The sequence below is a fragment of the Candoia aspera genome, chromosome 1 (assembly GCF_035149785.1).
Source record: "Candoia aspera isolate rCanAsp1 chromosome 1, rCanAsp1.hap2, whole genome shotgun sequence".
NCBI classification, from domain to species: Eukaryota; Metazoa; Chordata; class Lepidosauria; order Squamata; family Boidae; genus Candoia; species Candoia aspera.
The window spans coordinates 54931728-54954940 of record NC_086153.1 but is presented as its reverse complement, the minus strand read 5'-3'; the positions used below and the strand labels follow the sequence as shown (position 1 = coordinate 54954940).

Below are 23213 nucleotides of genomic sequence, written 5' to 3'. Positions count from 1 at the left end.
GCTGTGCTCACGCTTTCACACATTCTGAAGCTACATTTCTGAACCATTTTCAAAGCATGTGTAGCCATATGAAAATAGACATGAATTGTGTGTACAAGTTTTCATCAATACATAGATTTGTAAAACAAAGATGTTTGAAAAAATACAGACATTATAAATTTAGAGATAATCTGAATATGGGCAGACCAGTTTTTGGGAGTATCTAGAGTAATATTAGGGAGAAACAGAGCTAAAAGAAGAGGAAAGAAGAATAAAGAAAGAGTACAAGTCTTGCATAAAAAGGAAAGCATATAAAAAATATTGGAAGATAGATTATCTCTGCATAATGTAAGGCAGGATGTAAGGAAAGAGGATGTGGAAGCTGCTTGAAATGAAGTGAAAATAATTTTCTTGCAGAATGCCAGAGAAGTGTGTGGAGTTAATGCTAATAGGAAGTATGAAAAAAGGAAATGTGGAATGATGGTAAAAGAGACTGGTAAGAAAATAAACTGTTTAGAAGGCAATGATTGTTGCAAAAGTGAGGAAGAGAGAAAGATATAGTATGATAAGTATAGAGGAAAAAAGTTGCAAAGATAAGTATAGAGAAGAAAAGCTGCAGAGAACACAGAACAATTAGGATGAAAAAAGACAGAGAAAGTGCAGAGCAATATTAATGGAAATAAAAAATTGCTTCAGAAGTGGGTGAAAAGGGCTACACAAGGAGCCTCCAGCAGAGTGAATAGAATTAAACATCAAAATGATAAAATCATTTATGACTAAACTGAAAATGAAGGAAACCTGGAATGGGTATTTTAGGAATCTGGGGAAATGAAGCGTAAAATTGATATGGATGCTGTGAATGTTAGCATCCAAGAAAAATAAATTATGGAAAGGAAGTCATAAATGCTATGAACAGCAAGGCTGGTGAAGATTACACTGATGCCAGATGATAGGAAAAATGTGTTTAATGATAATTTGTTAAGCATGCGAGGCATTTGGCAAAATTCATGCAAGGAAGACAGTATTCAAGCCAGATTTTGTTCTTGACCTGCACTGAGAAAAGTGTGTACATTTGTTGATTTAGAGCAGTGTTTCCCAACCTTGGCAACTTCAAGCTGCGTGGACTTCAGCTCCCAGAATTCCCCAGCCAGCTATGCTGGGTGGGAAATTCTGGGAGTTGAAGTCCACGCAGCTTGAAGTTGCCAAGGTTGAGAAACACTGATTTAGAGAAAGTGCATAAAAAAATGAATAGGCTTGAATCATGGAAAGTTTTGTGAGAAGGTTGGTTTCTTTTGCTGAATGCAATAAAATTGGTATACAATAGAAATAAGGCATATGAATGAATGTATCAAAGCCATTGTGGTTGTGTTTGACAGGGTGAAATGGAGTGAACAATTGTGAGTTATAAATAAATGACATAAAACTGGGGCAAGTAGATGAACTTGTGTACCTTTGTAGAATGTTTACTAAAGATGGGAGAATGGATAGACACATTTTAGGATGTGCAAATGCTAGTAGAAAGACAGTACTATGTGTATTATGTGGTCTGTTGTGAGAAACAAATGTTTGTCAAAAGAAGCAGAAAGGACTGTGTATAAGATGTGTTTCTGCCCACTTTGGTAAATGGAAGTGAGAATTGGGTACAGCAGGCAAAACAGAAGAAAGTTGAATGCTATGGGCTAGGGTTACTTAAGAGGTGTGTGTGGTAAAATATGAGTTTGAGTTAATAACGAATGGGTTATGAACAAATGTGGATTGAATAGAAAAGAGAAAAGCAGTACATTGAGATGGTTGGTTCATATAGAAAGAATAGATGAAGACTGAATTGCAAAACAACATATAAAGGCAGGAAGAGTAACTGTATTAAGAAAAAGGAGACCCTGAGCAAATCATGGCTGAGGTACATAAAATTCTAAAAAAGAGGTGAAACGCTTCAAGAACAAACGGCAATGTATGAATAGGTGTACAGACATAATAGAAACAAGGATGGTTTGTAAAGATAGAAAAGTCTGGAGAGGTATAGTGAATAAGGCTAGTATAAAATAGCCTGTGCTAAATGTCCTTTCCTTTTCTCTTAGTTCATACCTTTCATTTCTTTTGCTCACTATGTCTACTCCTTGTTTGTGCCTTGCATATTGTTGCTTATCTTGAAAGAGAATTCTGTAATGGATTTGTACAGAGTCCCCTTTTTGGGAGAGATGGGCAGTGATAGAAATTTGAATAAATAAATAAATAAATGTGCATGTATGTATACATGTACTGCAGCCTTTCCTAAGATATATGTCCTCCAAATATTTGGATTTCAGCTCTCCCAGAATCTACCAAGCTACAAGGACCTCACTAAGAACCCAGAGAGATGGAAGCCAGATGTAAGAGAAAGTTCAGGTTGGGAAAAGCTGTTCTACTGAACGGCAGCATCTAACCTCCTCTTGAAAGCAGCTCTTTCCATACAGAAATACATTTATTAAATTTGAAAAACTCAACATACTTGAGATGAAGCAGCTTAAAAACATTATTTAATGCTGACTACATGCAGTAGAGAAAAATGTTTATATCGATTTAGTGGCATCTACAAGTAATTTCCACAGATCAGCCAAAAAGGTGGTTGAACGTCTCCCAGGAATGTATAATTATTAGAACCAGGAAAAAAAAAAAAGGAAAAGAAGGGAAAAGAAAAGAAATGTAATAAAACCATTTCTCACTCAACCTTGTCTACTGCTTCTGGGCACAGCCCAGGAACACTGCCATTAATCCTTAATTAAGCCATAAAAATGCATTATCTTGAAATGTATTCAATCACTTTGGCATTAACAGTCATTTTTTCTAACTGCCTTAAGAAGCTTGTCTAAAATAAGAACAAAGAATACTGAATGCTATACACTTGAACGCTAGGTCTAAACACTCATATTGGACACTGTTCAGATCTGGAAAAACAAAAAAATTATCAAGATTGTGATAGTTTTGATATTTTTAAACACAATTTCAACAATAGTTTCTAGAAGAAATTACTAAGATTTCAATCTGAATCATATTTCAGCCCTTGGAAGCAATACATTTCAACATTTTGACATAAAGACCCATAAATATTTTGATTTATGATACTTAAAATAAATCCATTGCAATCACTGAGACATGTTCCTCATTACTAACTTAAGTCTGTTTCATTTCAGTTTGTCTACCTTCAACATTGTGTCTCCAACATTCAGACTTTGAATAAACTTAAATCGTATTCACAGCAGAATGTCAGTTTTGCTGAACTCAGTGAGGTTAGTTGCACATTTTCTTCTGCATCTTATTTCAGTAAAAGAGCAGGGAAAAGTAATATATAACAACTATGGTGCCAAACCACCCAAAAAAAAGAAAAGAAAAAGATGAAAAGGTTCTACATACCTCCTGGTCCACCTAGAAGGAAGAGAAAGGACATGAGTCAACAAGTAAGCACCAAGACATTTAAAAGTGAAAATTGTTAAGTGGTAGAACCAATCAGAACATGAAAGCACTGGACTCATCAACCGGAACCTCTACCCTTGTAGAGGCATTGCAGGGTTGTTTAGGTCTACGTTGCCATTAAAACTCAATGCACCTTTTTAATGTGTGCAAGAAATTAAGCTGAAATGGAGGAAATGTTGGTGTGTTTGCCATCTTAAGAGGATTATCAAACAGGAAAGGTTTTGATTGCTAAACAGAACTTGGTTGTAGGGTCTTGTTTATGCTTTCCTTACATGAGGTATTATTTCTCCTGGCCCTTCTCCTTTTTTTCTGCCTCTAATTTATCATCTCTCTTCATCTGTATTTAATAACAATCTCTATAAGACTAAATATTCAGCTCCTATTCGATGCAGCCAGGCCAGGGCCATCACTGTTGGCTAAGATCACTGTTCTAAATGGGAAAAGAAGTTGATAATTACAGTATTTGCCTGACAAAGCCAAGGAGCTTCCTTCTCTTTGTTTTGATCAGTTCATACCCCCATTTAAGCACAAAACAATTCTCTTTACCTTATAGAGCGATAAGCCTATGTGAAAATGAGGGACTCGATTCCGATGTTTGCCACTGTGTTTTTGGATAAGAGACACCAACACGCTGCATGAGTATAAAGACCTTTTGCTTCCATTGCCTTGCAAAACTTTCAACAAGTATTGAGGATTCATCCAAAAAGAGCCTGAAGGAGGAAACAACAAAAATGTAGGCCTCATTCCCAGAATGTCATTCTGTGCCTGGTTGTGAAGCTTACTAGAAGAGATTGCTGACAAAGAAACCCCACAGAAATGGAATAGAACTAACATTAAGAAAAATGCCACACAATCTATAAACGGTTTCATTGATCTAGCTGGTCTGGTTTAAAATAAGCAAGCAAGAAAAATATTTTCCAAAGTAGAACTGTATACATTAAAACACCCAAATGTCTTCCTTAGCAGTTATATAGTTTCATAATAGGGAGTGTTATCCATCTGGTACTCCCAAGATGTTTTGGACTGCAACTCCTATTTACCCTACTGAACATGGCCAAGTCATCAGGAATGAAAGCAGCAGCAGGCCAAAACATTGGGAAGCATCACTTTGGGGAAGACTGTGGGAATTTCCACATGACTTCATTTATATTTCATAATAGTTCTAAACCATTTTGAAGCTGATCTTTGATCATCTTCACCACTGCAGACACTGGAGCACACAAAACAAACAGTGAATACTATGAACCCTTTAGCTTATCAATAGGAGAGTGCAAAAACCATTACCCAGTCAATGCCCTCCACCATCTACTATAGGTCCTAGATCAACAACAAAAACCTGTCGAACACACACACTGATATGGAACAAAATAAATTAAACAATTGTTACCTTGCCTACAAATCCATATTTCTAGAATACATTGTGTACCAATTTTGATCTTCTGGAACAGCTCCAGGAATTGGGAATGGGGGGACATCATTTTATGGTGGTTCTCTTTCTTCCTTCAGGCCTGGTTCCAGTTGGCGTTGGCTGGAAGAAAGAGTTCACTCCCTCTCCTCAACCCCTCTTTTGTGGGGTGCCACAATGTTCAACTCTCTCCCTACTCTTATTCAACATCTATGTGAAACTGCTGGGTGAGTTTATCTACCAGTTTGGGGTCTGATATCATCTGTATGTTGATGTTACCTAATTAGATCCTTTGACCTAGGCCAGCCAAGTAAGACTGTTGAGGTCCTGTCCCAGTGCCTGGAGGATGAGGAGGAAGTCTTTGACTCAGTCCTACCAGACTGAGTAGATGTGGGTATTGGAGCCACTTGGTTCTGGAGATATTTCATCTTTGGCCTTGGATGGGGTTGCACTTCCCCATTCAAGAGTAGTACATAATCTTGGTGCCTTCATGGACTCACAGCTCCTGTTTGATGAGCATGTGGCAGCTGTGGCCAGGAAGTTGCACCTTGGGAAGCTCTTCAGACAGGGATTCATGCCCTAGTCACTTCAAAGCTTGAATATTACAATGTGCTCTATATGGGACTGCCCTTGAATACCACTTGGAAACTTCAACTGATCCAGAGTGCAATGACATTGGCAGTGATGGGCATGCCTTGGTATGCACATGTGACATCTTTTCTCTGCAAACTGTACTGGGTGTAATTCAAGGTCCTGGTTATGGTGTATAAACCCCTACATGGCATAGGCCCTGGTTATTTGAGGTGGTGTCTGCCCAGCCAATTTGAACTGACAGGGTTGGCACACTTGGGGTTCCTTCAATTAAACAATGCCATCTATCAGCACCCAAGAAGCGCACCTTCTCTGTCATAGTGCCTGATCTCTGAAATGAGGTTCCCACTGAGATTCAGATGGCTCCCATCCTGTTGACATTCTGGGTGGCCATAAAGACCTAGCTGTTCTCCCAGACCTTGGGATTCAGTGGCTGGAGCCCCCTCTGCTGGATATGAGGTGGTGGGATGTTTGGGGGTGTCTGCCCAGTTTGCTATCTTATCCTTTTTTTCCCTTTCTCTTCTGTTCTAGTTAGCTTTTGCCATTTGTTGCTTCTCATTATATTGTTTTTATATTGTCTGGTGTATTGTGGGCTGCCCAAAGTCATTTGGAGTCAAATGGCATCAAACTGAATAATAACAAGAACAACTATGGTTTCCAGTTGTTGGAGTGCAGGTATTGTTATAAACAGTATCTACAGAGAAGTGCCCTGAAGGAAGAAAGGGAAGAGACAGAATTGGTTTTGGAGCCACTGGTTTTGGAACAACAAACACATGAGGCAGTTGCTCTGCCCTCCCACACTCAAAAACCCAAGAAATAACCTAGCACTTTACATTTGTTCCTCTGCTTAAGAGAAGGAGGACATAACCAAAATTCTTGTCAGCTTCACCCAGTTCCCTTGCCTGGGTTAGTGTGGAGGGGAAAATAAGTATACTTGGAACAATCCGCAGAGTCCAAAACAGAGCAAAGTGACTTGGGGCTGCATTGGGGTGATGGAGCAGTTGCAAAAGAGGACCTGTGGAGTTTTCAAGCCACCTTCCCCTTTAAGGGCCTCTAAACAGATTATAGGTAGTCCTCATTTAGCAACCACTTGTTCAGCGACCGTTCAAAGTTATGATGGTGCTGAACGAGGGGGACTTACGACCGGTCCTCAGAGTTGTGGCTGTCACAGTGTTCTGCAGTCACGTGATTGTGATTCAGGTGCTTGGAAATCAGCTCACACTTATGACAGTTGCAGCATCCCATGATTGCCATTTGCAACCTTCCCTACTGACTTCCCACAAGCAAAGCTTAACGACCCATAATCCTCACTTAACAATGGCAACAGGGACTGCCAGGATTGCCACTGCTAAGTGATACAGTCACAAAGCATTGCATTTTATGACCGCATCACTTAGCAATGGGAATTCTGGTCTCAATTACCGTTGTTAAGTAAGGACTACCTGTAATACATCAGCTGAAGCCTGTAGGTACAGTAGGTTCCTGCCAGTTCCTGCCAATGGGAAAAAAGTCTGCCCACAAGGTCTGTAAAGGGAAAAACTCACTTTTTCTGCAATTTTACATATAACCTGATGTGCATGCTGAAGCACATCATTATCGAACAGGAACAGTTTAAGAAGAATTCCTCAACTGGATTTAACTGAGCATTTTGATATCATAACGTTCTATACGATATGATTGTCTCCAAGTTGCTTTATAGACATTATTATAAAAGAACAGATGCTTAGCTCCTTAAACCAAGGCATTATTTTCCAAAGCTCATCTCCCCAAGAAGTCTCACCTCGGCGGCTCTTCGATCTGCCACCTGCTGTGCTTCCTGTGACCCATTTGCCAAACTGCATGGAGCACATCCACTTCTTTCCATCTTCCTGACTCATGAGATCAGGAGTCAATTTACAGATCATCAGATCCACAAAATGGGTTTTCAGGTCTTCCACTGACATCCTATGATTAAAGAAACAACCAAAGAAAGGGCTTGTTTTATGACCACATAGGTAAACAAGGAACAGGGTTTTGATTATGTGGGCACGGCCAACAACCTAACTTCTGTAAATCTTCCCCCTGTCACCTTGTCCAATTATTGCAGATAAAGAGGATGGGTACCACCAAAGTAGAGGATAAAAGAAAATATGGATCTGTGTAAAATGCCTGACATATTGTCAGTGTTAAAACATGACTATGAGTGCAGGAATGAAAAGGCAAGAGCAAAGAAAAATTAGCTGGGGAATATTATCAGTCAAAAAGCATAACATTAAAGTCTATGTTGATATTGCCACCTAGCGGTAAAATGCTATAGTATGAAAAAAAATGGAATAAATCACATTTTCTGACTGTGGATATGGAGGTGTGCACATTTGCGCACGTGTGAAAAAGGTGTGCCTGTAAAGCATTTGTGTGAAATGTGTGCATGTGAATGTGAATGTGATGACATGAGTAAAAATGTATGTGGAAACATGTGACAGGCTGTTTTCACAAATGGCCTTTTTTAAACCAAATACAAACCTACTTGCAAAGATTTCATTGGTGCAGATTGGAGTAAGAAGTGTCTGATTTCATCATATTTTAGGTTAAGCTCTTATACTTCAATGGTAATGTGTTGTTATGCCTTAGTGTACCATTCAGGCAATATGCAAAGGCCCAGGCCATGTTGGAAAAGGTCCTCTCTAGTGCTGTACCAAAGACAGGAGTGTAGCTGAGTCAAGCAGGCCTTTGAGGCCTCTGCATCATAGTTCAGAAATGTTCATTTTCTCTTGAGACACAGGATACAGTGGACTAAAGCATATACTCCCTACTATTAGGCCTAGGCAAAATGGGTATGCTGTCTCTCGCTGCTTTGCTTCAAGCATTAAACGCAACACAGTCTGCTTCCACACTCAACATGAAGAGTCAAAGATGACTCACTGAGCCTCACAAACCACTCAGAGGGAGCCAATTCACCTTAAGTATCCCCTTTGGTTCTACCCATGAACTACACATGCACAGAAGACCACTAAAGGCCAGAAAAATGGCCAAATTGAAGAAGCATGGCTGCTTGAATAGGTGAAAACACCATGCTGCTTTGCAAGATGGATCTCCTTTAATAAGATGAGATGATCAAATTGAAGTGCTCCACCGAATCTCATCTCACCTTGTACAAACTCATACTCCATACAGGAAATGCAGAGACAGCTGTAACTGATAGAACTAGTCCACTACTTTCCAAGGCAACTCTACCAAATTTTATAGTTGGGAAGGTTCTTCTAATATTTAATGAGAAATCTGTTTCTCTGCAGTTCCTTCTCATCGGTTGTAAGCCTGCCTCCTGGAGCACTGGAAAGCAATTTAGCTTCATCTTTTGCATAACACTCTTTGGAGGTTTCAAGATAGCTGTAATATCTCACCTTAATCTTCTTTTTTGCAAACTAAACACATCCACTCTCCAACAGCATCAAAATCCCTACTTTATTATTGGTAACTAACTATTCTTTGCTGAAATAATTTATGCAGGAGTTTCTTATTAGCTCTCAGATCAGACTAGAGTGAAAAGGGGTTTCCTTCTTACAATCTTCCTCTGCAAACATTGGAGTCAAACATTCATATTCATTCTGACTACTCAAATATTTGATACATACTCACCAAATATCTGATTATTTTTCAATTTTTTACCTGGTAGATGTTTTAACCCACTATTTAACGTAATAGTTATACACTAGCTATAGAGCTGGATATTGAATGTTATTAGAATTTGATGTATGCTTCTGGCATGTAATATATTTTACTGTATCTGATTACTAGAATCTAGGGATAGCCTAGTCTGAGTATACCTATTGTGGCTATGCAAAGTTTTGATGAAGCAATTCAACTGGAAGGTGATTTGAACAAAGCTCGTCATTGAAGCAGGTGTGTGATGTTCACTCCATAAGAGAAGAGGCAACAGAGTTGCACTCTGTATACCCATTCCCTCTTCCATATTTCCCTGCCCCTTCCCTGCTTCTATTCAGATCTTAAATTAAGTTAGGACTGAGCAAGAGCATCTGGAAAAGAATAGATTGAAAGACACAACTATCTATTATTTCATGAAAGTACCAGAATTCTCCATCATCGGAATTTCTTCGTAGCAAAATCTTCTCTTTGGGGCTGAGTAGCTCCCATTTTCCAGAGCTAAAGAAGAAAAAAGGTGATCGTTAAAAAAAAGCTCACTCAGCTTTGATACACTGAGAATTACAGGTTCATTAAAGGTCTGAACCCTCTGACAATGGGTTCAGCTCAGAAAGAGCTTCAACTGAACACAGCTATCTCTGCACACCCAGAACTCACCTACTCTCATTTCTCCAGTCCTAAATTAATGAGGCATGTTTGCTTGTTTAATATATAATGTTTAGTTGGAAAATTGCATTGCAAAATTCAGAGGAAAGTGAATTTCAGATAACAACTGCAGTTTGGTTGATACATTACAGGTAGTCCTTGCTTACCAACAGTAACTGGACTGGGAATTCCATCACTAAGCGACATAGCCACAAGGCACGACATCACATGACTGTGCCAACTTACAACAGCAGTTCTGGCAGTCCCAGTTGCCATTGTTAGGCAAATCCTGCATGGTCGCAGCATCCTCCAGTCACATGATTGCCATTTGTGACCTTCTGCCAGGTTCCCCATTGACTTTGCTTCTGGAAGCTGGCAGTGAAGGCTTCAAATAGCGACCACGTGACCATGGGACACTGTGACATCATAACTGTGCACCGGTCATCAAGTGCCCGAATCTTGATCATGTGACTGCAGGGATGCTGTGACAGCTGCGACTACGAGGACCCCTTGTGAGGACCCCTTGTTCAGCACTGTCATAACTTCAAATGGTCACTGAACAAGTGGACATTAAACAAGGACTACCTGTAGTTTAAATGTTCAAAATACATAAATTCATATTATAATATGCCAATGAATTTTTTCCATCTTTCTACCCTGGTTAATCCTCAAAATATTTTTGCATATAAGAAGCTCCACTACTGATGGTCCATATAAAGAATGCTTTATGAGGAAATCAGCTGATTGGTTATGTAAATTTATTTTCTATGGATTCTTTACATATATGATGTTAATGTACAGGTTAGTTTTTATACAATTAGTGCATCCACTTTCTTTTAAATTACAGATTGATTCTATATCTTTAAATCAACAAATAATATCACTAAAAATCAATGCTACCAAAGACAGTTTTTTTAAACTTTAGCAGGAAAAGATTCAGTTCCTGTGGATTTTCTCAGCCCCTATTATAACTGCTTATAGCACTGGCTGATATTCTCACTCCTGGTCAAGATAGGTTTAAAATTTTCCAATGAATCTAGGCTGCTGCAGTTCCTAGTAAACAAATAACATTGCTGAGATTTTGGTGTGTCTTGGATTAAACATATTATGCATTAGGAATTGAAACCAGGGAAAGTTATAAAATGTCTTTTTCATACAGCTTTACCACCATGTTTTATCTTCTGAACTTTGCTGTTATGTGTTTAACATTCACCCAAGTTCAGTTCCACTGGTGCTGTTTGATTTTTCAGAACACCTCAAAGTATTGTGGTCTAACTGATGAGACTGTCTGTATTAATCTCTGCCTGCAGGTGGCACTGAGATTTCATCCATCTGAAGTGTCACTTCTTTTTGCTGTAAGGACTCACCTGTCACTCCAATCCTCTTTCCACTCAACTTTTCCCCAGGGATTTCTCAGTCTCACTAAATTTTCAGGTCCATGTTTGCATGTCACCTTTGGGAAAAAATAACAGATTGCCACAGTAAGAATTATTGCTCCACTTTTCATTGCTTTGGTTAGCTATAACTTTCTAAGTACAATACAAGGTATTAGTATGAGACCTAGTAAATACTGAGTAACTTGGTCCCTAAATACTTCTAAGGGCCATCCAGTTTCCATAAGCCCAATAACACATTCTGTCAGGATCCGATCCATCAGGAGATAGTTTGCCATCTACCAAAAGAAGCCAAATAGACAGCCAATGTGCTGGAGAGCTGGGGAGTGGGCTATGGCTCCTACTTTAAAGAGGATGATCTGCATTTGAAAATGTCTTGTAAGAAGGGACACCCTGTCCAAAATACAAAGATAAAGAACCATACAGGGGGCTACAAGGGACCTGAAGTTGCTCATCAACACTTGACATCTGAACTGCAGACTGAACAGACACAGAAATAATCTAATTCCAGTGTTTTTTACCACAATGAGATGTATTTCTATTTAGATTATAGTAATTATTTATAGATATGTATTTATACATAAACATATGCAGGTACTATGGAATTCTGCACCCTTCCTCTTCTCTCTCTCTCTCTTTTTATTCATTCTTCCTTTCTTCTTTTCTGCATAAGTGACTACACCTAGATGACTTTGGCTGATTTCAAAAGCTAAATTATATCAGATCTGGTTAGTACTTGGGTGAGAGACCACAAGAAAATCCTAGGGGTTTAGACTAGAGTGGGAAATTTAAAAAAAAACTCCAGAAGATAGCAATGAAAAACATCTCTGTAATGTTGCCCCCCCCCCACCCAAACAACAAACAAATTCTGGCAGAGTTGTATATATATTCACCAGTAGACCCACTTGACTTGAAATAAACTTTGAGCAACCATTCTATCTCTGCCATGGTAGTCACTGAATGACAAGATTGTTGTGAGGATGCTATGATAACAAAATGAATTGGGTGTAGGAAGGAACCAATAAGTTATAAGTTCTCATCAAATAAATAAATACAAAGGTAATAGGGCAGGGATATCATGTGTGCAAAATCAGAGCAATTGTTCAGACCACTGAGATAGTTTAATCCGGAGTGATCTTTGATTCACCAGCATTATTTAAAATTAACTATTCTCATTTATACACACATACAAACTTGTCATAGCCCCCGTGGCTCTTCATACAGCAGCCGAAGTTCAACAGTCATAATAGTCACATACAATTTGCTGTGTTCACATGACATACAGTATTTAGCTATGGTTTACTCAATCTACTCAATTTTCTGGGTGTGCACAGCACACTGAATCATCAACTAATCACATGGGCTGAGTTTGCATACCATGCTAGGTTAAAAGATGGTTGGGTGGTTTACATTCAGTATGTCAAGTGTAAACTAGATACAGGAGCCCAGTATTTTGGCCACATGATTTGTGGAAGAAAACACTAGACCCCTCCTTTTCCCACTGACCTCATTTTAGCAAGATGAAACTTGTTCATCTTAGCTTAGCATATGCTACTGTCAGCAGAGCTCATGAATCAATTACAGCTTTTGATTTACACAAGAGGCCAGCTATTACTCTCCTATCTTTTATTCATGCCATTAAAGGGAATATGGCTTAAAGTAAAGCAGCTCCTTAGCTATCTCTGTGCCTTCACAGGGTTTTGCGAAATATCATTCATCACTTTGGTCTATATGTGGCAGTCCTACAAAGGTTTTTGTGCTTCCCCAGCCCCTTCCTCATTACTGTCAGTTAAAATTTAAGTTGGTAATTCTAAGTTTAGCTAAGATAAGATGAGAGTGGGGAGTCAGCTTATAAATAAATTGGTTGGGGTTGGTTTAAGAAAAATGCAGATTTTATCCAAGATGTTTTCTGCTTTGTCCACAATCCTTTCCCTACTCCCCATGCAGACCCCAGCATGTTCCTTAAGGGCCCCCATATATCTGTTTCCAAAAGGCCATGGATCAGGACTTGATATTATGGTAGCTGGTCTTGAATTGTATAAGGGCAATATTACAGGCAGAGCTTTCAGTGACCCAGTCCTATCTACCATCAATAGCAACACAGCAAAGCTTTAAGAGCTTGGTGAAGCTAAGATTCAATAGTCCAGGTTAAGATTTTGGTGAGCCAGGTATGACCTATCAAATACCGCTTGTAGGTTATTTTATGGCCTATTTGCAGAGACTGTACTTCATCTGCAACAGCAGTTAAAATTACCTGGTTCACAGCTCACATTAAACCACAGCTTACTGAAAAATACAATTAGCTGGGTTCACACAGCAAACCACATCATGGTTTTCAGCCTCACAATTGTTCTTCACTTTGAGGTAAAAAATGCACACCAAAAGCATCAAAGTGTAAGTTCTTAAACAAGCAACACATTATTATTTTAAAAAAAGCTCCACTAAACTCCTCCTTGAAGCTTAGGAAAAGCCAAAACAAAAAGTTCTGACATTACCCCGTCAATGTGGCCTTGCCACTTTGCATTAGTGCCCTAACCACAGTGTCCCTTAGCATACCAAAAGATGTTAAATCTGGCCTTTAGTCACCAAAAGTTTGTCCAATACTGGGCTACAGTAAGAAAAACAACAACCAGAAACACAAAATGAAAGCCAGAAAATTCAATAGTCAGGTGTGAGTGAATAAAGGTATACCGCATATTGAAAATGACGTGCTGTTGGCTTCATCTACCGATTAAAAATGCTAAACACCCAGCTCATTTCTTAAATTCTTCCTTGTTATGGTCAGATAGAAGGTAAGAACATAGACTCATTAAGGAAACATTAATGTTTGAAATATCAAAGCAAGTTTGCACTTACCTTTCGAATGCCAGTCACAGTGTAGGCATGACCAGCCACTAAGCCATTTGCCAGGACCCTTGTTGGCTGTAGGACAAAACAAAATCAACCTATTTAACCATGCTGTGAACTATCTTCCTCATTCCTAGTGAAGCCAATACAGTCTGCTTTTAAGGGAAAACAAGTGGCGGTTGGTTCACTGTAAGTACTACAGTATAACCAGCTTGAGCTAAACTCCTTAGCAAACACTCTGTTTAGCCTATTGTGAAGTTATGTGGATGATTCAGCTGCTGGATGAAAAAAAAATTGTTCAGCTTAGAAAAATAAAAAACTTGAGAAGGGGCATGAATAGAGCTTTAAAAGACTTAGTGTGGAAAAAGAGAACAGCAGTAATATTTTCTCTCTCCACATGTGACAACATCAAAAGCAGATTAGTAGGCTTCATTTTTAAATTACATATTTGTATAGAGTACAATTCATCTCCAAAATCTTTCTCAGAGAGATCATGCTACAGTGGAGACAATCTTAAATGACGAATAATCTATGTCTTTCATTACTGCAAGTGTTTTAGGCTTCTTTTTAAAACAAAGTCCTTACTAAGTGATTCATACTGACTTTGTTCTTTTCTTCCTCTTTTTTTTTTTAGGGGGGCATTTGCACTCTTGAAGGCAGACACAAAAAAATCTTATTTTTCATCTTCCCTTTTATCTCACAGTGTTATTTGTTGGGCAGCTAAGTAGAGAAAATGTCATGCTTACTTCAATAAATAACTCATAGGGAACTGTGGCCCAACATTTCTTAGTAACAACTTAAGGGGAAAGGAAAGAAAGGTCTTACCCCTGCATGAGTCTGACATCCCATGAGAGATCTGCTGTAGGTTGCTCTTGTTAAGATATCCCAGAGATCAGGGGGTGCATCAGCCAACTTTATTGTCATATTAACTCCCCCTGTGAAATCTACCAAAGCTTCTGACACTTGCCCAATCTGTAGATCTTCATAAGAACCACACAGCCTGCCAAGAAAGTTTTGCCAAATGTTTTCTTAAATGTACAGTAAGTTAGATGATTATAATAGATTTAAAATAGAGTGAGTGAGATTCATGACAGAATGCTAGAGGAATCACTTACTTGGCATATGCCTTTTCCAGAAGAGCTCCCCAGAATAAGTTCTTGTAAACAGAAGAGAGGAAAAGAAGCTGACCGTCTTCATTTACTGGTAGTTGGTCATCTACTACTACATCAACCCATTCTCCAAAATGCCAGAACTGAAAAAGGAAGGGAACATATGATGATCATGCTCCTATTTCAAAGGGGAAGAAAAGTTATTATCTACCCCTGCATCACTGGTGGTCAAACAATAACTGCAGGAAAGTAAAGGTGAACTTTTTGCTACAATAATAGGATAATGACCAAAACAATGACATTCAAAGAGATGAGTTCAAGATATAGAAATCCAAGATGCATCTCAAGGGTCTGAGGCAGTAAGAATGAGCATACATTTGATAAATTAAAGCACTAGATACTTCAGAATAAAAAGTGTGTCTCGCCTGTGAAAGTTCAGTATCCAGACTTCTTAGTCTTTTTGCTTTTTTTCCACAGGATTATGAAGCCTTTTTTCTCCTTCAAATGTCAAATCTGATTTAGAGAATTCCCTTTCTCATCTTTCCTCAGATGTGATTGCTTCTTCATAATATTTTTGTTGGTAGTTTCATAGTCTTAAAGCACTAATACATTTTACCACTCCCAACACAAAATAAACACATCTTTACATTTTAAAAGTGCATAAGCTGAATGCAAAAATATCAAGTTCCAGTACTGGTTCTCAAGTTTAATTTAAGTTTATGGACTGACATTGTTCAATCCATTTTCAATGTTTTTAATAGTTTGGAGGAATGTGAAAGCTATGGGGGTTGCAAAAGGATAATTATAGAAGCATCCAAAATGAAGATTGTTTGACATAACTATTTCTTCATGCTTCACAAAGAATCACATGGGTTAGAAGAAGAGTGTCAACTACTGTTTAGAAAATGTGACAATGTGCTTTAAACAAGTTTCTAAAGGATTTCCCACAACAACTTCACATTCAGAGCCAAGTGATCCAAGGACTGTAGTAATTCTGGCCCTCAGCTTGGAAGAAAAGGGGATAATCAAGATCAGGTATTTTGGAGTGTATTTGTATATTTTTCAGTGGACAGACAGACCAGTACAGATGAAGAATATATTAAGTAATGCTAATGGGAATCTGGTAGAAGCCACAGTAATCTCACATGCTTCATTGTGTAAATGACACATGCTACGTAATTTGCGTCCACCACTTCACGTGACTAACATAAAACACGGTACATAATTCATGTAGTTCACATAATGACATCATGACACACCTCTCTTGCATATATTTACTTCCTGTGCAAAGGCGCACATCAATGGCAATTCCTATCCCAAACCTATAAAGAGTACTATGTTGGGGAAGGCTGATTCATATACATTGACAGAATTGTGTGAATTATTCATTACATTTACAGAAATCTAACCAAATCATATAGCATTTTTACAGTTAGGATGTTTCATCAGATAGCTCTACTGGGAATTATGCTCACCTTGAAATGAAATATTCCGGCATATTTCTTCCTCTCAAAGCTCTGGTTTTGCGGCACCACATTAAACAAAATGTCTTGATGAAATGTTAAAGCTTCCACAGCTGCCAAAAACCAGCAGTTCTCTGTGCCAAAATAGTTAAGGAAAACAGAAGGTGACCTAAAAACCACTTGTTAACATTATTTCAGGGTACTTAATGGAAGGCAGCGCATGTTCAGGTATTTATTAGTTTTATAATTAACCAGGAACTGACTAATGTAGGCCAGATATATTTTTGTGTCTTATTCTACAGAATGCTTTTCACCTTCATTAGTAAATTTGCAATTGTAACTTAGATTAGAAAGCAAGCCTTTTATACTTTCAGTGAAGTTTTATTCTATTTATTCATTCAATTTGCATGGCTGCCCATTTCACATTTGTGACTCTGGGGAGCTTACACAATTAAGTTACAAAGGTTTTCTTTAGAAATGGCATGCTTGTTTCCACTCGCATATATTTATGGTTGTGTAGTTGGGTTTGCATTTTTATTTTTGTATATTATTATTGCTGCTAAGTATTAGAATGGCAAAAGGAGAAATCTTAAAGGGATAGCAAATCATCCCTTTCACGAACTGGAGCAGTTGGTTTTAATCTGCCTTATTTCAGTTCAGAACCTTCCACAAAAGTTTCATCTTCCTCATAGTCTAACTTTCCTGAAAATTCCGTCTAAAAACTTCTAGCCATTTAGGCCTACACATTTTCCTATACTAGATAAATAGAGGTGGGGTTCTGGTATTTCCAAGTCTGCTCTGAGGCAGAGACCAAGTCAGGGCCGGCCATTTTCTGCCCGACGGTTCCAGGTTAGAATGGGCTTTTTCCAGAGCCACAGCTCTTGAATTGGGTTTGGTAGACTAAGCCTACCCTGACACATTATAAATATTAATACAGACAACATTTTATCTTGGAAAATTTCTTACCTATCAGTCCTTGACATAGAGAGAGCCTTTTTTTGTTGGTAGAATAAAAGACTGGAACCTTGTGCAGCTCCTGGAAAGAAAGAAAAAAAAATATATATATATATATAAAGCCATTTTAAACCTCCCACAAGACTATGTTTATACAATGTCCTATGGTCTAAATATGTTTATTTATTTATTTTATTATTCAAATTTTGCTACCGCCCATCTCCCCCAAAAGGGGGACTCTGGGCAGTTTACAATAAAATCAATAAAATCAAAACTATAATAGTAACATTTAAAATCTATAAAAACAATTACAGATATAAAATGCAATAAATAAGTATAAAATCCAAGAGGTTAAAAATTCTGATCAGGTGGGAGGGGCTCTAAGGCATGAGCCAACCCCAGGGATGGTTGCCCACCTGCGAGATGGCAGAACCAGGTTTTCAGGGCCCTCCTAAAGGTCGGAAGTGAAGGTGCCTGCCTCACTTCTGAGGGCAAGATGTTCCAAAGGGCGGGGGCAACTGCAGAGAAGGCCCACTTCCTGGACCCCGCCAGATGGAATTCTCTTATCGACAGGGTCCGCAACATGCCCTCTCTGCCTGACCGGATGGGGCGGGTCGATGTTATGGGGATGAGACGGTCCCTCAAGTAACCTGGCCCCATGCCATGTAGGGCTTTAAAGGTCATAACCAACACCTTGAATTGGACCCAGAAGCAAACTGGCACCCAGTGCAGCATTGTGATCCAAAATGCCTAGGGGCTGCTTGCTTCTCTATCCCACCTTATTATTTATATTTTTATTATTTCAGTAGAAATGTGCAATATATAATACTGAAGTCATGATCCAAGGAACTAGAGACATCATATCTGTTTGGTATAAAGCAATATGTTTTAAGTTTTCAAACTGCTAAAATCTATTATTTGCCAGCACAGACTTTTTAAGGGCCTGAGTTTCCTGCTATTCCTACATTGCAAAAAGTAAATTAAATTTAAATTTAAAGAGCTATGTGTTCCAAGGCCACACAGGAAATCAGTCTGTTCCTTTCACTCTCCCTAGACGCTCATCCAGAGTTATTGAATACAAGAACAGCCTTACTTTGTTTAGGCAATAAAATGGCAGCAGCTTCCATTAACAAACAATGAGAGGACAGGAGAGCTATTTTTAGAAGAATACAATAAGAAAAAAACAGTGATGTTTCACCACATTCACTGATTTGGACCATTACATCCACAGTGATCAATTCAGACTAGAGTAAACAATGAGGTCAATCTTCCCACTTGCTTTAGTAATGTCAGGTGCATTTCTGATCACACAGCTGAGTCTCAACAGCATATGAATCCATGCTGTTGCTGAATCAGGCCATCTGAGCTGACTTGCTATCAGTTTTGACTCTGGGCAATTCCACATAGCTGTCTAAGCTGTTTGCCTCCCATGCTGCCTCTGGCTGTTTCTTAAGCCGCCTTCAAATATTTCAGTCCAGATTACAGTAGGATGGCAACAGGACCAGGCTGGACTTCAGCCATCACAAGACCTGATTGGTTGTTCACCTGCTTTTGTCCTTCCCATTTTTGCAATATAGTTAAGCCTAGGCTGGCTTCTGTATAGACCAGTCTACCAGGGCCTGCCTTTTTGTTTTGAGGATTGTTCCCTCTTCACTAGTCCCTGTGCCTTTCCTTTGCTTTCCTTGATGTTTGTATATGTGGATGCCTTTAAGCCTTTCCCCCTATTATATCCTTTGACAAGAAAGCAGAAACTTTCATTTTCTTTGTTCCTCTCATTGCAAAATAATCAAAGCAAGAAGGAATGGTTTGTTCCTTTGATCCTACTTCCTTGATGTGAAAGGTGAAAGGTCCCCTGTGCAAGCACCGAGTCATGTCTGACCCTTTGGGGGGACGCCACTTTCGTGACGTTTTCTTGACAGATTATATCGGGGTGGTTTGCCACTGCCTTTCCCAGTCACCACCTTCCCCAGCAAGCTGGGTACTCATTTTACCAACCTCGGAAGGATGGAAGGCTGAGTTGAGCTGAGCCGGCTACCCGAGAATCCGGCTTCCGCTGGGATCGAACTCGGGTCACGGGGAGAGTTTTTGGCTGCAATGCTGCCACCTACCACTCTGTGCCACACAAGGCTCTTGTAGAGCTTTTGTAGAGCCTTGTAGAGTCTTGTAGAGGCTCTCTACCTTCCTTGATAGGTTCATGAAAACATTGTAGCAAAGAAGAGCTAATAGCTTAGCTTCCTAAAAATGAAGTAACAACATCACTAAGTTGCAACTTAATGATGTTTTTAAAATAATAATAATAATAAAGGGAAAGGACGCTTTACAGTACTTTGGGCAGGGGGTGGGCAAGCAAGGGCAGACTACTTCACCCCAGCCTGGGCAGAAACCAAAAACATTGCCCACTGAGAGAAGTAAGGGCTGAATGGAACATGAGCTCCTAGAGTTCAGAATAGTTCATTGATTTGACAGCCCATTGTTGGGTCAACTGCAAGATTAAAAAAAAGAAGAAAAGGCACTGCTAACCAGCAGAGCAGCCAGCTGCTGGAGGGGAGAGGTTGTGCCATATACTGCAGTCAGTTGGAGCTGGGGCTGCTGAAGAACAGACAAAAGTGCCAGAGATCATCCACTCTGAAGGGCTGAAGAAAGCTCAGGTTAAAAAAAACAGCAGTTTTGAATCAACACAGAACAGGGTACATTTGCAATGGGCTCGGAGTAGCAGGAAGACAATGTCCTCCATTCCTGCATTCGGGAAACAGTGCGTGTCTGGTACAGGCAAGGGGCTGAGCAGAAAGTACGGATCTGCCCTGATTGTGGCTCTTTGAAATCTGAGGTTAAGATCTTTCCCATTATCTGATTTTTTTTACGCAGAATTGTCTTTGGATCTGTGGCTTGCAAAGCATGTTGTACCTCTACATAACAGGTCTTCCATACTTTCTAAGATTTCAGCAAACAGTTTTCTTATCTTTCGTTTAATAACATGTTCCTCTTATGCAAATTGCATCACTTACATGTGGCCTCTTCCACTGTATCTTTTGGGGCAGTTTCTGGAGTAATGGTCCTGTGCCTATGGACCTAACATCTGCTGGGAAGAACTTGTCTTCAAACAAACACCTGTTCTTCAAGCACTCTGCCAGCAAAGTGTGATAGTTCTGTTGGCCAAGCTTATTGGGCTCTGCAAAGCCTTTTCTCTTCAAGGGCCGCCATTGCTGTCGCTTCCACTTCTGCTGGGGCAGGCAAAGTAGCTGCAGAAGAGGCATGGCTGTGTCCAAAGGGGAAAAGTTCAAATGGTGTTACTCTGGATCTGGGTATTGGTTCTGACTCCCTTTTTCCAAAGCTAGATGTTCTTCAATCCAAGTTAGTCCTGTTTGGAAAGATACCATAAAAGGTCAGCAAGTAAATAAATAAATAAATAAGCAAGCCCGCCCGCTCAGTCACTCTATGGCTCTTCCCATACAATCAAAACATTGTGGGATGCATCATTTTAAGGAATAAAGTGAGTTAATTTTTCAAAGTCACATTTTAAAAAGCAAACAAAGAATCATGTACACCACTCCAAGTTTCTGGGAGGAAAAGTGGGAATCAAAAGAGAAAAGAAAAGAAGGAAAAGAAGTGTGATACAAGACACAATAAAAATGAATAAACAACTTGTGTCTGTGCTGTAGAAAGAGTCCTTTTAATCTGGATTTCTAAAGAATGCCTGACAGGTGTAGATGACTTCATATTTTGAAAAATGATGTATATTATTACTAGCTCTTATTTGAATCCTCACCTTAATTATACTGAAGTCAGTAAAATGACCTAAACTGGCATAAGTCCATGTAGGTCATTTGGTTTCAGAATCAGGTTTTACTGAATAAGAATCACTTATGTGACAAGGAAACAAATAGAGTGTATAATAAGCCACAGAAATTGTAAGTCTATTAAACAAAAGTTTAATCAAATATCCCCTGCCCCCAGAAAGTATATTCTCAGAATATTTTGCACAGATCATAATTTCCTTAAGGTTCATTTGATGATTTTTAAAAAAGCCTTCAGAGCTTTTCTCAAAATCATAAAATGTGCACTCACATGGTCAATCAAAAATTCCATTTTATCCTCCTTAGTAGATTTCTTAATTATTACTTTGAAAATCCCCAGAGAGCCCCTTCTCCCAAGATTAAATATTAAACTTCTTTTGCATGTGAAGATTTCATTTGGTGTATTTGTAATCCACAGTCCTAAAGAAAAAAGTGATTCTCACTTTGACTTCCATATCATCAAAGAATATCCTTTGAGCACCTAGAAAACTACTAGATATAATAACCAGTCTGAAGATTGTAATTAGGTAAGGTTAGGATCGAGAGCCAGTTTAGTGTAGTGGTTAAGGCACAAGGCTAGAAACCAGAAGATCAGAAGGTGAGTTCTAGTCCTGCCTTAGGGATGAAGCCAGCTGGGTGACTTTTTGCTAGTCATTCTCTCTCAGCTCCAGGAAAAAGGCAATGGAAAACTACTTCTGGAAATCTTGCCAAGAAAACTGTAGGGACTAATCCAAGCAGTCACCAAGAGTCAAGACTGATTCAAAGGCAAGAAAAATATGTTGATGATAGATAGATAGATAGATAGATAGATAGATAGATAGATAGATAGATAGATAGATAGATAGATAGATGATCATTCCATATGCTATCCTGTATCCTCCCTAAGCTTGGCAGAATAGGAGAAAAATTGTTGGCCTTGGACCAAGGAAGGTCAGGCAAAATTTCCAGTCATCCAATAATATTTTTATTCATCTAGTAATAATTTACTAGATTTTCACTGTAGTGGTTTGCATGATTGTCCATACTTTCTGCAAAGAGCAGGGAGGGGTCAGATTGCATGCCAAGGTGTTAGAAGTTTTCCCTACTTGACAACACATTTGCAGATCATGTTCTTTGCTGACTCCATGTTTGGAATAATCTATATGCATGGATAATCAATTCACTATTACAGACAAACTGTCCTTAGACACTGTTCAGATGTTTGTTTATTGAATTATACAGCCACCCATCTTATACATGAGATATATACTGTACATCTCACCCTCTCCAATACTTGGGGGAAGAGCCAGCTCTTCAAGGTCTTCCAGAAGATGAGAAGGGAAGCTGCCTGCCAGATTGCAGGAGGAAAGGTGTTCCACAGGGCAAGGGCTGCTACAGAGAAGGTGTGTTCCCTGGGTCCCACCAGATGACAACATTTAAGAAAGAGACCTGAAGCACAGCCACCCTATCTGACCTTGTGGCATGGGCAGATATCTACAGGGAGAGGCAGTCCCTAAAATAATCTGGCCCTGTGCCATTCAGGGCTTTAAAGGCAATAACCAGTATCTTGAATTGCACCTGGAAAGAAAGTGGAAGCCAGCACAGCTTGTGCAGCAGCAGTATAGTGGGGCAAACCATGGAGCACCCAGAACATTGTGCACCACTGTATTCTGGCCCGGTTGTAACTTTCAGATGGTCTTCAAGTGTAGGCCATGTATAGTGTGTTGCAGTAATCCAGTTGGGAAGTGACCAGGACATGACTGACTGTGAGCAAGTATTCTCAGTCCAGGAATGGGTGCAACTGGCATGCAAGGCGAATCTGTGCAAAGGCCCCCCCTGGCCACAGATGCCACCTGCGCCTTGAGGAGGACCCCCAAACTGTCCAGGGGAGTGCTAGAGCCAAAGATGACACCTCACCAGATCCAGAAGGACCAAAAACTCAGAGCTTCTCCATCTTGCTAGGG

General features: G+C 39.3%; 1 protein-coding gene across 1 annotated transcript in view; it reads right to left on the bottom strand.

Annotated features, from left to right (window-relative positions):
• CAPN14 (calpain 14) overlaps positions 1–20730 on the bottom strand; it is a 44973-nt gene extending 24243 nt beyond the window's left edge. Inside the window, exons 1-10 of the mRNA XM_063289266.1 lie at positions 20482–20730; positions 17489–17558; positions 16535–16656; positions 15066–15202; positions 14776–14950; positions 13960–14025; positions 11077–11162; positions 9491–9565; positions 7206–7369; positions 3964–4139 (exon numbers count right to left, since the gene is read on the bottom strand). Of these exons, the coding sequence (XP_063145336.1) occupies positions 3964–4139; positions 7206–7369; positions 9491–9565; positions 11077–11162; positions 13960–14025; positions 14776–14950; positions 15066–15202; positions 16535–16656; positions 17489–17558; positions 20482–20730 (1320 nt within the window). The remainder of the gene's footprint in view (positions 1–3963; positions 4140–7205; positions 7370–9490; positions 9566–11076; positions 11163–13959; positions 14026–14775; positions 14951–15065; positions 15203–16534; positions 16657–17488; positions 17559–20481) is intronic.
• Between the last annotated feature and the right edge of the window lie 2483 nt (positions 20731–23213).